The 11,523-nt window shown below is 56.2% G+C and overlaps 6 protein-coding genes across 6 annotated transcripts, besides 20 other annotated features; 1 reads left to right on the forward strand and 5 right to left on the reverse strand.

Moving 5' to 3' along the window:
- The first annotated feature begins 10 nt into the window (after positions 1-10).
- Positions 11-38: a microsatellite.
- A 131-nt stretch (positions 39-169) lies between these two features.
- Tco025E_00615 (putative CYC2-like cyclin, putative,cyclin 6) lies at positions 170-1,306 on the reverse strand (the record flags this gene model as incomplete). Its single annotated transcript, XM_029367555.1, has 1 exon — positions 170-1,306. One exon carries the CDS (start codon positions 1,304-1,306, stop codon positions 170-172), a length of 1,137 nt encoding a protein of 378 aa, XP_029232323.1.
- An 83-nt stretch (positions 1,307-1,389) lies between these two features.
- Positions 1,390-1,440: a microsatellite.
- A 340-nt stretch (positions 1,441-1,780) lies between these two features.
- Positions 1,781-1,807: a microsatellite.
- Positions 1,808-2,324: 517 nt separating this feature from the next.
- Positions 2,325-2,374: a microsatellite.
- Positions 2,375-2,593: 219 nt separating this feature from the next.
- Positions 2,594-2,620: a microsatellite.
- A 68-nt stretch (positions 2,621-2,688) lies between these two features.
- Positions 2,689-2,732: a microsatellite.
- Positions 2,733-2,765: 33 nt separating this feature from the next.
- Positions 2,766-2,790: a microsatellite.
- A 172-nt stretch (positions 2,791-2,962) lies between these two features.
- On the reverse strand, positions 2,963-4,396 carry Tco025E_00616 (putative dihydrolipoamide dehydrogenase; the record flags this gene model as incomplete). The annotated part of the gene is made up of 1 exon (XM_029367556.1): positions 2,963-4,396. One exon carries the CDS (start codon positions 4,394-4,396, stop codon positions 2,963-2,965), a length of 1,434 nt encoding a protein of 477 aa, XP_029232324.1.
- A 46-nt stretch (positions 4,397-4,442) lies between these two features.
- Positions 4,443-4,477: a microsatellite.
- A 59-nt stretch (positions 4,478-4,536) lies between these two features.
- Positions 4,537-4,587: a sequence feature (A-rich).
- Positions 4,588-4,803: 216 nt separating this feature from the next.
- Positions 4,804-4,852: a sequence feature (A-rich).
- Positions 4,853-4,866: 14 nt separating this feature from the next.
- Positions 4,867-4,883: a microsatellite.
- A 51-nt stretch (positions 4,884-4,934) lies between these two features.
- On the reverse strand, positions 4,935-6,107 carry Tco025E_00617 (putative chaperone DNAJ protein; the record flags this gene model as incomplete). The annotated part of the gene is made up of 1 exon (XM_029367557.1): positions 4,935-6,107. The coding sequence occupies one exon, from the start codon at positions 6,105-6,107 to the stop codon at positions 4,935-4,937; it is 1,173 nt and encodes a 390-aa protein (XP_029232325.1).
- A 173-nt stretch (positions 6,108-6,280) lies between these two features.
- Positions 6,281-6,310: a microsatellite.
- Positions 6,311-6,349: 39 nt separating this feature from the next.
- Positions 6,350-6,406: a sequence feature (A-rich).
- Positions 6,407-6,468: 62 nt separating this feature from the next.
- Positions 6,469-6,489: a microsatellite.
- Positions 6,490-6,551: 62 nt separating this feature from the next.
- Positions 6,552-6,595: a microsatellite.
- A 26-nt stretch (positions 6,596-6,621) lies between these two features.
- Positions 6,622-7,314, reverse strand: Tco025E_00618 (uncharacterized protein; the record flags this gene model as incomplete). Its single annotated transcript, XM_029367558.1, has 1 exon — positions 6,622-7,314. One exon carries the CDS (start codon positions 7,312-7,314, stop codon positions 6,622-6,624), a length of 693 nt encoding a protein of 230 aa, XP_029232326.1.
- A 205-nt stretch (positions 7,315-7,519) lies between these two features.
- Positions 7,520-7,562: a microsatellite.
- Positions 7,563-7,566: 4 nt separating this feature from the next.
- Positions 7,567-7,591: a microsatellite.
- An 80-nt stretch (positions 7,592-7,671) lies between these two features.
- On the forward strand, positions 7,672-8,046 carry Tco025E_00619 (uncharacterized protein; the record flags this gene model as incomplete). The annotated part of the gene is made up of 1 exon (XM_029367559.1): positions 7,672-8,046. The coding sequence occupies one exon, from the start codon at positions 7,672-7,674 to the stop codon at positions 8,044-8,046; it is 375 nt and encodes a 124-aa protein (XP_029232327.1).
- A 500-nt stretch (positions 8,047-8,546) lies between these two features.
- Positions 8,547-8,573: a sequence feature (A-rich).
- Positions 8,574-9,046: 473 nt separating this feature from the next.
- Positions 9,047-9,077: a sequence feature (A-rich).
- A 102-nt stretch (positions 9,078-9,179) lies between these two features.
- Positions 9,180-10,841, reverse strand: Tco025E_00620 (uncharacterized protein; the record flags this gene model as incomplete). Its single annotated transcript, XM_029367560.1, has 1 exon — positions 9,180-10,841. The coding sequence occupies one exon, from the start codon at positions 10,839-10,841 to the stop codon at positions 9,180-9,182; it is 1,662 nt and encodes a 553-aa protein (XP_029232328.1).
- Positions 10,842-10,897: 56 nt separating this feature from the next.
- Positions 10,898-10,935: a microsatellite.
- The last annotated feature ends 588 nt before the right edge of the window (positions 10,936-11,523 follow it).

Genomic DNA, 11,523 nt, shown 5'->3' on the forward strand with positions numbered 1-11,523 from the left:
TTTTCCCTTCCTCTCTCTCTCTCACTCTCTCTCTCTCTTGTTCTTTTCTTCTTATTTTCTTGTTTAATTTCTTTCATTTTTTTTTCTCTCGGACGGAAATGCGCATAACCACCTACAAGCGTGAGAGAGTGAGGGGCAGGACAGCAAGCTTTTGCTTCTTGTGTTGCTCTCAGTAGTCGGGGACCTCGTTAGGCATGATGAGCTTTGCCACCTCGCCGTACCTTGCGCTGCTGTACTTGCGCCGCACCGCCTGGTACTTTGTGGTGGGAACATAGTTCACAAACTCCAGTATGGCCTCGGCGCATGCCTTGAACTCAGACACCTTTGCCTTGCTGTAGTGCTGCAGCTGACGTGTCCAAATTGTTTCACCGTCAAAGGAGCAAGAGCCGCCTTTTTGTTTGATTCGCAGAGTTATAAGGGCGAGAAACAGCGAGGCGTTCGCGTGCTGGGCCGGGGTAAATTGCAGGCACTTGTAGTCAAGCATGCCATGCTCCAAAAAGAAGAAGGCAGTGTGACGCAGTCGGGTCAGGTAGATGTTGTATTCCTCGCCCAAGGAGCCAGAGCGGTCCAACCCCTCCATAACGTTCAGCAGACGCACTAGGAAGGGGAACGGCGTTGGGACCGTCAAGCGGAAGGACAAGGCAGAGCAAACGCTGCGCTCCATTTTGAGGACCTCATCCCGTGTGTATGTGTTGGCGCTGATGTGTACACACTCCTTCACTTCTGGGGGCCAAATTTCCTCATACTTGGCGGCAAGCAGAATGGCAGTGATACCGACTAGTTGCAGCTGCGATCGGGCCACGTACGTCCCCGCCGGCTGCTTGGTATTCACAGTGGAAAGGTAGCGATCCAAGATGTTCACCGCCAAGTACATTGTTTCCGCGTGAAGCTTGAACTTGAGATGAACGTCAATGAGCCAATCCACCAGAATCATACGCATCTTTTCATTAATTTCTGGCTGATAGGTCAAGTACCTCGGCGACGCCAGAATCCGGCCATTGCTTGCCTTCCCCTCCGTCTGCCTCTCGCTGTCCATGTACATGGCGGTGATGTCCTTGACGATGTCGGTGCAGAAAACAGGGTTGTCGGCGTGGCGGCGATCGGCGTGGGGGCTTACAAGCATCTCCTTCGACCTCTCCCTCGTGCCGGGGCGGAGGTCGTAGAGGCTTGACCTAGGCACGATGGTAGAGGGGGCAAGGCGATAGGAATCCCAGCTGCTACCAATACGCTGCGCGAGGCGCTGCTTCACATCGCCAATGCCGCCCGAGAGGTTTGACACCTCACGCAGAGTCGTTGTCGGGTTCATGCTGGCTGCTTAGAGGGTTTACCGTGAGAAATGGCAGTGACTCGCGTCTAAGAGGCACCAACACGTCCCGTGTCCCAATTCACCCTTCTTTACTTCCTTCCTTCTTCTTTTTTCCCCTACCCCCGTTCCTTCCTCCAAGCCGTCCGCAGTGGCGCCCTGTCGGATGACTGTCTTCTCGCTGCGTCCCCTCCTTGTCTCCGCCGCTGCCGCTGTTTGTGCGAGTTTTGTCCTCCGCCGCTCGTTCCTTGCGAGTTGGTTTTGTTCCCTTTTGTTTTTTGCTCGTCTGACGTCCGGCACCTCTAATTTGCGTCTAAGTCCCTCCGCGTCTCTGCGCGGTGTGCGCGAGCGGAGGAAAAATAAAAATAAAAATAAAAGACGAAGAGAAACGATGGGAACAACTTCGGAAATCGCGCCCGCGGCTGTCGGCAGCTCACAAGCCCCCGCAGCGGTGGGCGAGAGAGCGGCGGAGGCGGAGTGCGTGCGTGCGTGCGTGCGTGTGTGTGCGCCCCCAGGCACGAGTTAAACCGGGGCAAGAAAAAACGCCCACGAACAGGTGCCGCCCACGTTTGACGGGCGGCCGCAGTTCTCGTGAGGGGGACCTCATGAGTGTCATTTGCTAAAAGGGAAGAAAAAAGAAAAAACAAACAACAACAATTTTTTAAACTTATTTGCTAAGAAAAAAAACAGGAGGCAGAGAGGGGTGGTTTTGTGGGAGAAGAAAGAAAGAGTGAGGGGAGGAAAAGTGATCGAGGCAACGAAACACGTCGGTCAGTCCGTCCCTAACAGCTGCGCGCAGACAAGCAGCGACACCCACGAGCACATTTGGGGGAGAAAAAGGAGTGAAGTGTGTGTGGTTCATGCACCGTCGCGGCTGCCTCAGTTCTCGGTTTTATTCCGGTTTTGTTTGTTTGTTTGTTTGCGCCTCTACTAGCATCCCCACACACATACGCACCCACCCATCCTCCTTGAGTCGCAGCTGAAGAAAACCCTGCGACGCATTTCTCGTGCTCCGCTGATGCTGCTTCTTATTTTTCTTCTTTTTTTTCTGCCGCTGCTGCTACTGTTTCTGCCGTGCCATTTTGGAGTTGGAGTAGTTATTTCTCCCACGCGCTTCATGTGCGCTACGCGGAATCCCACGGGGTCTGTTTGCCTTCCCAACACACACACACGCACCCATGCGGTCAAATTGGTCTCGTTTAACACGTCGTTGGGCGGCAATGGCAATGCGCTCACTTGCACCATCTGGCAAGTGCGGCGTGGGCTCCAATAGCACACACACACACACGCAGAGAGAGAGAGAGAGAGAGAGAGAGACCCACGACGTGTCTTTCTTGCCTTCTTTCCCCCTCCCCTCCGTAGCAGCTTCCTTGCCTCTTTTGATTCACATCACACACGCACACACACGAACACACAGACACAGACGCACTTCTCTTTTTGTCTGTTGTTGCTGGTTTTCCCCTATATTATATATATATATATATTATTGCTTTATTCCCCCTCTACGCCTTTGCTCCTTGTCTCGCCCTGTTCATGCAAGGTGCGCCTTCTTGCCCGCCCCCTCCTTTTGGCCCATCCCTACTAGCGCGTGTTTACGTATGGGCACCTCCGCGTGTAATGTTACCTTCTTGCTTTGTTTATAACCGCCACCCAGAAAGTTTAAAAGTTAATGGCCTTTGCGAAGCACGCCATGCACGCCTCCTTCACGGCCTCGGACATTGTCGGGTGGGCGTGGCAGGTGCGGCCAACGTCCTCGGAGCTCGCGCCGTACTCCAGGGCCAGACAGGCCTCCGCTATGAGCTCGCCGGCCGCGGCGCAGACAATGTGCACGCCGAGAATGCGGTCCGTCGTCTTGTCGACAAGAACCTTCACAAAGCCGTCCTCGGTGGCGACCGCCTTCGCGCGGCTGTTCGCGTTGAACGGGAACCTGCCAACCTTGTACGCGACGCCCTCCTGCTTGAGCTCGTCTTCGCTCTTGCCGACGAAGGCCACCTCCGGCATCGTGTAGATGACGCCGGGGATAACGCCGTAGTTCACGTGGCCGGGCTTCCCCGCAAAGTTCTCGGCGCACGCGACGCCCTCCTCCTCCGCCTTGTGCGCAAGCATCGGGCCCTTGTCGACGACGTCGCCGATGGCGTACACGTCCGCGACGTTGGTCTCGAAGTGTTCGCCAATCTTCACGAAGCCGCGCTCGTTGGTCGCGACGTTAATCTTGTCGAGGCCCAGGCCGGCGGTAAACGGGCGGCGGCCAACGGACACCAGCAGCGCTTCGCAGTTGAGCGTCTCGCGCTTGCCGCTCTTCCCCTCCACCTCGATGGTCACGCTGTCGCCGTTGTTCGTCCCGCTCACCACCTTTGTGCTCGTCATGAACTTCATCTTCTCGTTCTTTGCGAGGACGCCTAGGAGGGCGTTGGTGACGTCCTCGTCCAGCGTCGGGGCGCAGCGGGGCGCGAACTCAACCACCGTCACCTGCGCCCCCAGCCGCGCCCACACGCTGCCGAGCTCGAGGCCGATCACGCCACCGCCAATCACTACCATCGACTTCGGAACACGCGGAAGCGCGAGGGCGCCCGTGGAGGAGAGCACCACCTTCTCGTCAAACGGCAGGAAGGGCAACTGCGTCGGCTCGCTGCCGGTGGCGATAATCGTCTTCTTCGCCTCAATCACCTCCGAGCTTCCGTCCAGGCCGTTCACCTTGATGCTGTGCGCCGTCTCAAAGCAGCCCTCGCCCTTGTAGTAGGTCACCTTGTTCTTCTTGAACAGGTACTCCACGCCCCCCGTGAGCCCCTTCACCGCCTTTTCCTTCTGCTGCTGCATCTTGGCGGTGTCCATGGTGATGCCCTCGCCGCCCATGAGGCCGTAGCGGGCGAAGTTGGCATGGGCGTCGTGGTACAAGTGCGTCGCGTGGAGGAGCGCCTTCGACGGAATGCAGCCAACATTTAGGCAGGTGCCGCCCAGGGAGCCGCGCTTTTCGATGCACGCCGTCTTCATGCCAAGCTGCGCGGCTTTAATGGCGGCCACGTAACCGCCAGGACCGCCACCGATCACAACGACATCGTACGGGTTAAACTTGACTGCGCAACGACGGAACATTATGTGCAGACGTTGTTTTCTCGCTTCTCTCCTTACACCCTCGCCCTGCTGCTTCGCTTGCTTGCTTGTGCTTGCTTCCTTTAGCCTGCTCACTCCGTGGTGTGCCGCCAGTTGCAAAGGTGAGGGGGGCAGCGTGCACCAGAAGGAAAAGAACAAAGAAAAAGAGGGCGAGAGAGAGAGAAGAAAAAAAAGGCCGATTAAACAAAAGAAGAAGCACTTTCCAGCGAGCAGCATCCACCAGTAACAGCAGCACCAAAGCGAGTGCAACACGCATGCACGGAGACGAAGAAAAATAAAACAAGCCGCCCTGCGTCCCGCCTTCTCTCAGTTTTCCGACGTTTCCCGTCATGGATGCTTGCACTGCCGCGTTCCCTCCGCTGTGTCGTCGTGGGGAGCAAGTAAGACGCGAAAGAGGAACGAGGCGAGAGCAAAAAAAAAAGAGAAAGAGAGAAAAGATAGGCCGGCCACGCAGTAGTAGTAGTAGTAGCCATGTTGATGCTGGTGCCGCGCGGTCCGGGGACGTCCGCCTGCCCCTCCGTCAGAGTTGCTCCGCAATCTCCTTCTTCTGCGCCTCCGTCAGGGACCTTGGCAGCTCAAACATCACCTTCACGTAGAGGTCCCCCTTCTCCGACGGCAGGTGGTGCCGCGGCATGCCTTTGCCGCGGAGCTTCAGCACCTTCCCGTACGGCGTCACGCCGGTGGCGCGCACCACCACCTCCGTCCCGTCCAGGTGCTCCATGCGGCGCTCAAAGCCCAAGAGTGCCTCCTTCAGCGTCACGGTAAGCGAGGCGTCAAGGTCGAGGCCGTTTGAGCGGCGCGAGTAGCGCGGATGCGGCTTCGTAAGCACCGTCATGATGAGGTCTCCGGGAACAAGCTCTGGCGACTCATCGGACTCCATCTCAAACCTCACCTTGTGCCCCTCAGGCACGCCCTGCTCAATATCCATCGTCAGCGTGACGTCGCCGCGGACAACCTTGTTGCCGTTGCACGCGGGGCACTTGTGCTTTGCCACCCGCCCTTTTCCCTGACACTGCGGACAGGCCTGCTGCATGTCTTGGTACATGCCCGGGGCGAGCTGCAGACGCTGAATCACAACACCGTGACCGCGGCAGTGCGAGCAGATCACCACGCCACTGCCCTTGGAGGCGCCACTACCCTTACACTTGGTGCACACCTTCTGCTTGTTAAACACAAAGGCCTTCTTACCTCCCCTATACACATCCTCGAGATCGACGTGAAGTGTGCCCTCAGAATTAGACCCGCGCAGGCCGCCGCCGCCACCCATGCCAAAGAGCCGGGCAAAAGGATCCATGGAATTCCCTTGGTCACCCTGCTTCAATGCCAGCTCCAGCTGCCGCAGACCCTCTTCACCCCGCATGTCGTACATGCGACGCTTCTTCTTGTCGGAGAGAACCGCGTTCGCGCGGTTAATCTTGCCGTACATCGCCTTGGCCTCCGCAGACTTTGCCACATCAGGGTGGTACTTGCGGGAGAGCTCACGGAACTTTTGCCGCACCTCCTTCTCCGTGGCCTCCTCGGTCAAGCCAAGCACGGCGTAGTAGTCCACCTCTTCCTGCTCCGCGGGGGGAGGTGCAGGTGCCTGTCCCCCTCTGCCAAAGAAGGCCGCGGTGGGAGCGGCGAAACACAGCAGCGAAAGAAGAAGAACGAGAATGAGAGGCGTCGGACACGCACTTCGTGGTGCTCCTGCCATTGTCACGCTTGACGGCAGGATTGTCTGGCAGCAACGCCTGACAACGCCGCCCCGTCGCTTCCGCCCACCTGCCGATGTTAACCCCCTTCTTGCACGCGTGTCTCTCTCGGCGCTCCCCTCTTGCGTGTGTGTTTGTGACACAACGCTTTACTTCGCCAAAACCGCAAAGAGCCGTGTATATGTATGTGTGTGTGTGTGTGGGTTCGCTGTGGACGTTGTGCGCCCAACTACGTGCACAAGGCAACAAAAGACAAATAACAAGAAAACAGTGAAGAGGAGCAATAAAAAAGAAAAACACACCGTAAAGGAATGCAAAATTTACAAGGCGCAAATTGAGGGATTCGGTCAGTTTTTTTTCGCATGTGTGTGTGTGTGTGTGTGTAAAAAAAAGGGGGTAAAGATGCATTTTTGCTGGTGCTCATGTTGGCCCGCCGCTCTTCTGTACCCTTCGCTCTCCGCCTCCCTCCCGCTCCCCCTTCCCCTCCCCCAGCATCTACGTCGCCGCCGTCGTCCCTCACGATGGTGGCTGACCCGGCATGGGCCTGTAGCCACTTTGCGCCACGGGCGTCATCACCTGCTGCCCCAAGCGCAAGTTGACGTCCATCGCCCCTGCGGGGGCACCACCGCGGCGGCCCGAACGGTTCTCCTCCATCTGCTCGGTGGCCTCCTGCAGGAGCCGATCCTGCTCCTCGCGTGTCACCTCCCGCGTGGCTGTGCGCTTGAACATCATCCCGCTGCGCTGCGTGATCATGAGGCGCCGCACGTGAAAGGACAGGTTGCTCTCGTGCTCGTCCAGTTCCAGCACGCGGGAGATAAACCACTGCTGCACCAGCAAGTACGGAATCGTCGCCGCTGTCAGCCCGAAGAGCGTCTTTCCGATGCCCGAGATGTTGCGCACTATCCACGACGGCTTGCCTGCAGCCTCCTTGCCGTCGACCGTGGCGAACGCACGGACGACGCGATGCCAGGCAAGGCGCGAGCTGAGCTTGTAGCCGAGAAGGAAGCCAAGCGGCATCCCCAGGAAAGTGGCAAGCATTCCCTTTTCAATGAGTCGCATCTCTGACGGGCTCAAATTCTCCTCGTAGTTCTGCAGAAACTTCAAAAAGTCTGCCCGCGTATATGGCCGCGTCTTTTCATCAAAGTTCATCATGGCCATGCCTGCCGTTACGGTGCCGAGCTCACGCACACCGCCGCCGCCGCCGCCCATTTTGTCTGACGCCATTGAAGCCGAACAGTGCCGATGATAACGAAGTGGTCGTAGCAATAGAACCCCCCGTGCCCTCCTCTGCACACCTCCACCTCGCCGTCGCTTGGGGTTGGATGAGCGGCCCACGGGGGGGGGGCACGTCACACCCCGAGTGACGCAAGGAAGAAACAAATAGAGAAAGCAGAGGAACGAAGCGACGGCGGTGCACAGAAAGACGCACGAGAGACGCACAGACACACACACACACATGTGTATATATATATATATATATATATATTTTCAGAAGTAACGACTCTCTGGAATGAAAGTCGCCTGTTTTCCCTCACAGTATAGACACAGTAAAATAACAGCAGGGGTATGCACGTGGTACGGTCGTTAAACGGCGAAGATGTTAGTTGGCCCCCTCGGGACCTGGGCGCCAGGCACAAAAGTGAGCACCGCAATGGGCGGACTTCCCTCACGCGGGCGGGGCAACAACCGCTCCACGGCCGCACGCCTCCGCGAGGAGTATCCGCCTGGCGGCGGCCCCCCGCCCCTCCCCCCGCAGCGGGAAAGGGCAAAACAAGGCGACCGCAGTTCGGCCTGGCGGACGCATCTTCCCACCCCGGACGGGCCCCCAGCAAAGTGGCTGGCCCGCAGACCAACCCGCGCCAGTCCGGCTCCCTTCGTGAACGCAGAAAGTGGCCGTCGTTAGGCCACGCGGCGCACCATCCGCGCGGAGATGCCCTGTGACCGCACGTGTGCTCAAGGCGTGCCGATTTCGTGGACGTCAAAAATAACACACAAAATACAACTTCTATTTGCCGTGCCAAGGCTCACTGCTTTCCTCTTCAAAGGCGTCACCCCGCGACGAGGCAGTGTTCTTGCAGGCACCCATGCGTTGGGGGCAAACCCTCGGCGAATGCCAGCAAGGCAAGCAAAACGGCCCATGCTTCCGCCTGCGTGGGGGAAGTGTTGGGGGAGCACCGCAGCGGTTCCCTGGCCCACCTCGACGCCTGCAGCAGCCAGTCTTGGCGGAGTTGCTCAACAAAAGGCATGTCAGTCCCCCATCCCCACCCCCTTCACAATCTATTTCCGAGCCGTGCAGGCGGCAGCGGTCATCCCTGAAGAGGCAAAAGCAAAACACAAACCCACACAAACTGCACTCGTCCCCTTAAAATGCTTTCTTTTTCTCCTAGGAAACAAATCAAGCGATAAGTAAAGAAAACAAGGCACGTTTAACCAGAAGGGAGAAAAAAAACACAAAAGAAAAAAAATAAGCCCGCGCAGTTTGCTGGCCGCATCTTCGCTCACCCCCCTTCCACAAGCTTCAAACAAAATAAAAGTAAGGCTGCAGCAGACAATTGGAAGAAATAAATAACTAAACAAAAAGGATGAGGGGAAGAAGAAAAACAAAAACAAAAAAAATACTTGTGGGTTTTGCCGGGGTTCTGCCGCACAACATAATTACTCAAAAACAAAAAGAAAAAAAACAACGAAAAAAAAGACGGAGAAAAAAAATGTCTTTTTTTTGTTTACAACTATGCATTAAATCCAATTTCGTTTTGTGGTGCATTTCCCTTTTGCTTCTCTCTAGTCTTCAGTGTTCCCTTCCTGCTCCTCAGCTGAAACGCGTCATGGTTTTCCCTGATGTACACGTAGATACATGGAGACACTGAGGTAGACAAATGGATATCTCCTTTTGGTTGTCTGCTCTCGGCTTACTCTTCGGCTTCGATTTCAAGGAGAAGAGAAAAACAAAAAGAAAAATTAAAGAAAAAAAAGGCATGCAGTGCGTCAGTCCACCAATACAGTTTGGCATAGTTACATCTTCCTTTGGGAACATTTGCGGCGTGGGAAAATGGTCAGCACGCGAGAGTGCCGCTTCAGCTCCCTCCGCATGATATCTGCCGTGGCCCAGTGCTGTCGGCTTCACTCTGCGTCTGACTGCTTGTTTCGTAGGGGGTAAGTTGGGTGGGGGACTCGTCGTCCGTCGCGGATGACACCACTTTCGGTCGATCAGTAGATTCTACTGACGACGAAGGATGGAACGCGCGCGGGGAAAGAATGCGGTAATCAACGCGCCGCGGCTTGTAGTTTACAATGGATCCCGGTGATACGCAAACAGTTAAGGCGTCATTGTTTACCTCGGGGCTATCGACTAAAATACCCCCCTTGTATGGATCCCGCTGGACACGACGCCTGCGTGGTTCCCACCCCGCCCCGCTGCTGGGGTGCTGTGCGGGCTCCATCGGCGCATTCGCGTAACTGTCGCCGTTTACGGTGGTTGGTACGTCAAATGCGTAGGAAGCATGACACCCCATGAATTCGGGGTCTGGACGCGAGCCGCACGGCAACCACGCGCCATCCCCGGCGCTCGGGTAGTCGTTGCCCACCGGGCACGGGGGTGTCAAGACGGAGGGCCGCATTCCCGTCCCACTGCTCGAAGAAGCAAACGCCTTGTTGCTTCTTGAGAAAGAATCATGCTCATCCCACTGTCGTTGGTAGGCGTCGTTCCCATTAGCAGCAGTGGCGGCATAATTCCACATATACCTCGGCATCGTCATGAAATTCATATTGGAAGGGGCATACTCTGGAATCACCCCTTTCATGGGGTCATTATTAAGCATGCGTCGTCTCCCAGCAGGTGGATGCATGTCCGCATGCTGCTGTTGCTGCTGCGGCAGTGAAGAATATGGCTGAGGCAACAGCTCACACTTGTGTGGTTTTTTCCACGGTGACCAAGCAAAAGAATCCTCCTCCGTCTTGGAAAATGGTAAAAATGCGTCAATTGGCACCACAGGTGAAACGGAGTTAGTAGCAGTGGCATTTGCATTAGTAGCTGTTGATGCTGCTGAGGTTGCGCCCATCCTGGAAGTGCGTCGTTGGGAAAGAAGTTGCGGGTGTTTTTCGCTTTCCATACGCATTTTTACCTGCACCGCGTTGCATCCGCCAAAGGTCCTCCCTTGCAGCAACACAAACGCTTCTTTTGCGCTCCGGGCATTTTCAAAGGTAACATTTACAGTATCCTGAGAGAGACGGTAGAAGTGAAAAATGGGGTGCCGTGGAATCACGGCCTGAACGTCTGACAAAGTCAGCGTGCTGCTCACGCCTTGGACGTGCAGTGTGCAGCGAGAACGGGAGAAGGCCTGGGGGAAGGGGCCGACTCGCAATTCCTTCAGCGTGCTGCGCAGCACTATTTTTTCTGACCTGCGCGTGGCGGCTGCGAAGAGGTTTGCCGTCCTCTCGTTATTCAATCCGCTTGGTACGGCGTCCCGCACAGCCGGGAGGCGCAGCAAATACGACAGAGGCACCGTGAGGCTGTCGTCCATGGCTGCCAAGAGGGATGCCGGAGAGGCAGGGTCAGACGTCGCGGCATCGTACACCTCTTGTGCGTGTTGCCGAAGGTAACTCACAGAGAGCAGTCCCTCCAACGCCCCCGAAAGGGCGCTTTCCCCGGCAGAGGATACTTGTGTTTCACCTTGAAGCGGAGGCGTCAAGCCTGTTTTGCGTGGCGCTTGCAGTTCATCTTCGGAGGGGTGTGTCATGTATGCTTTTCTGCGTCGGTTCTTCCCTTCCAACGCCGGGGCAGTTGGCTCAGCCGTTTTTCTTTTTTTATTTATTTTTGGTTTTTGCTTTGTTTGGGTATTCCCCTTTCCTTCGATTCACTTCCGCCTTTGACGTGAAAAACTGTTTCCCCTCCTTTTGTTCCCCCTTTGAATACTTTGACAGCCACCGCTCACTTTTGACTGTGCGATAATGCAGAACTGCGGCAGAAGAGGGGGCGGCGGGAATGAAAAAGGCCGCAAGGGGAAGGGCGCCCAGCACCACCGCGTTGGAAGTGGCGGCACACACATACACAGAGAGAAAGAAAGAGAACGACGGGCACAGGCACGCGTGCATCCATCGTGTCCGTCGGGAACTGAAGGGATGACTTTCCCTGCGATTTCCTCCTCTCGCCTCTGCCGGCTCCTTCAAATATTTGCGGCTGCGGCGGAGCGGGGAGAGAACCAACAAACACAAAAACACAGCGGAAAGATGCCGGGGGGAAAAAAAAAGAAACCGGCCCTTCTGTCTTCCTTCCACAGGCCTCGCCTTAGCCTTGTCCTTTTTTTTTTTTCGCTTTCCTGCGCGTCTTTTGCTTTTGCCGCGTCAATTGTGGTTGCCCTCCTTCCCCCGCCCGCCAATGTAACTCTTACTTCCCCTCTCTTTTTTTTTTCTTTTCTTTTT

Source organism: Trypanosoma conorhini (genome assembly GCF_003719485.1).
Source record: "Trypanosoma conorhini strain 025E chromosome Unknown Tco_14.4_contig_00015, whole genome shotgun sequence".
Classification (NCBI taxonomy): domain Eukaryota; phylum Euglenozoa; class Kinetoplastea; order Trypanosomatida; family Trypanosomatidae; genus Trypanosoma; species Trypanosoma conorhini.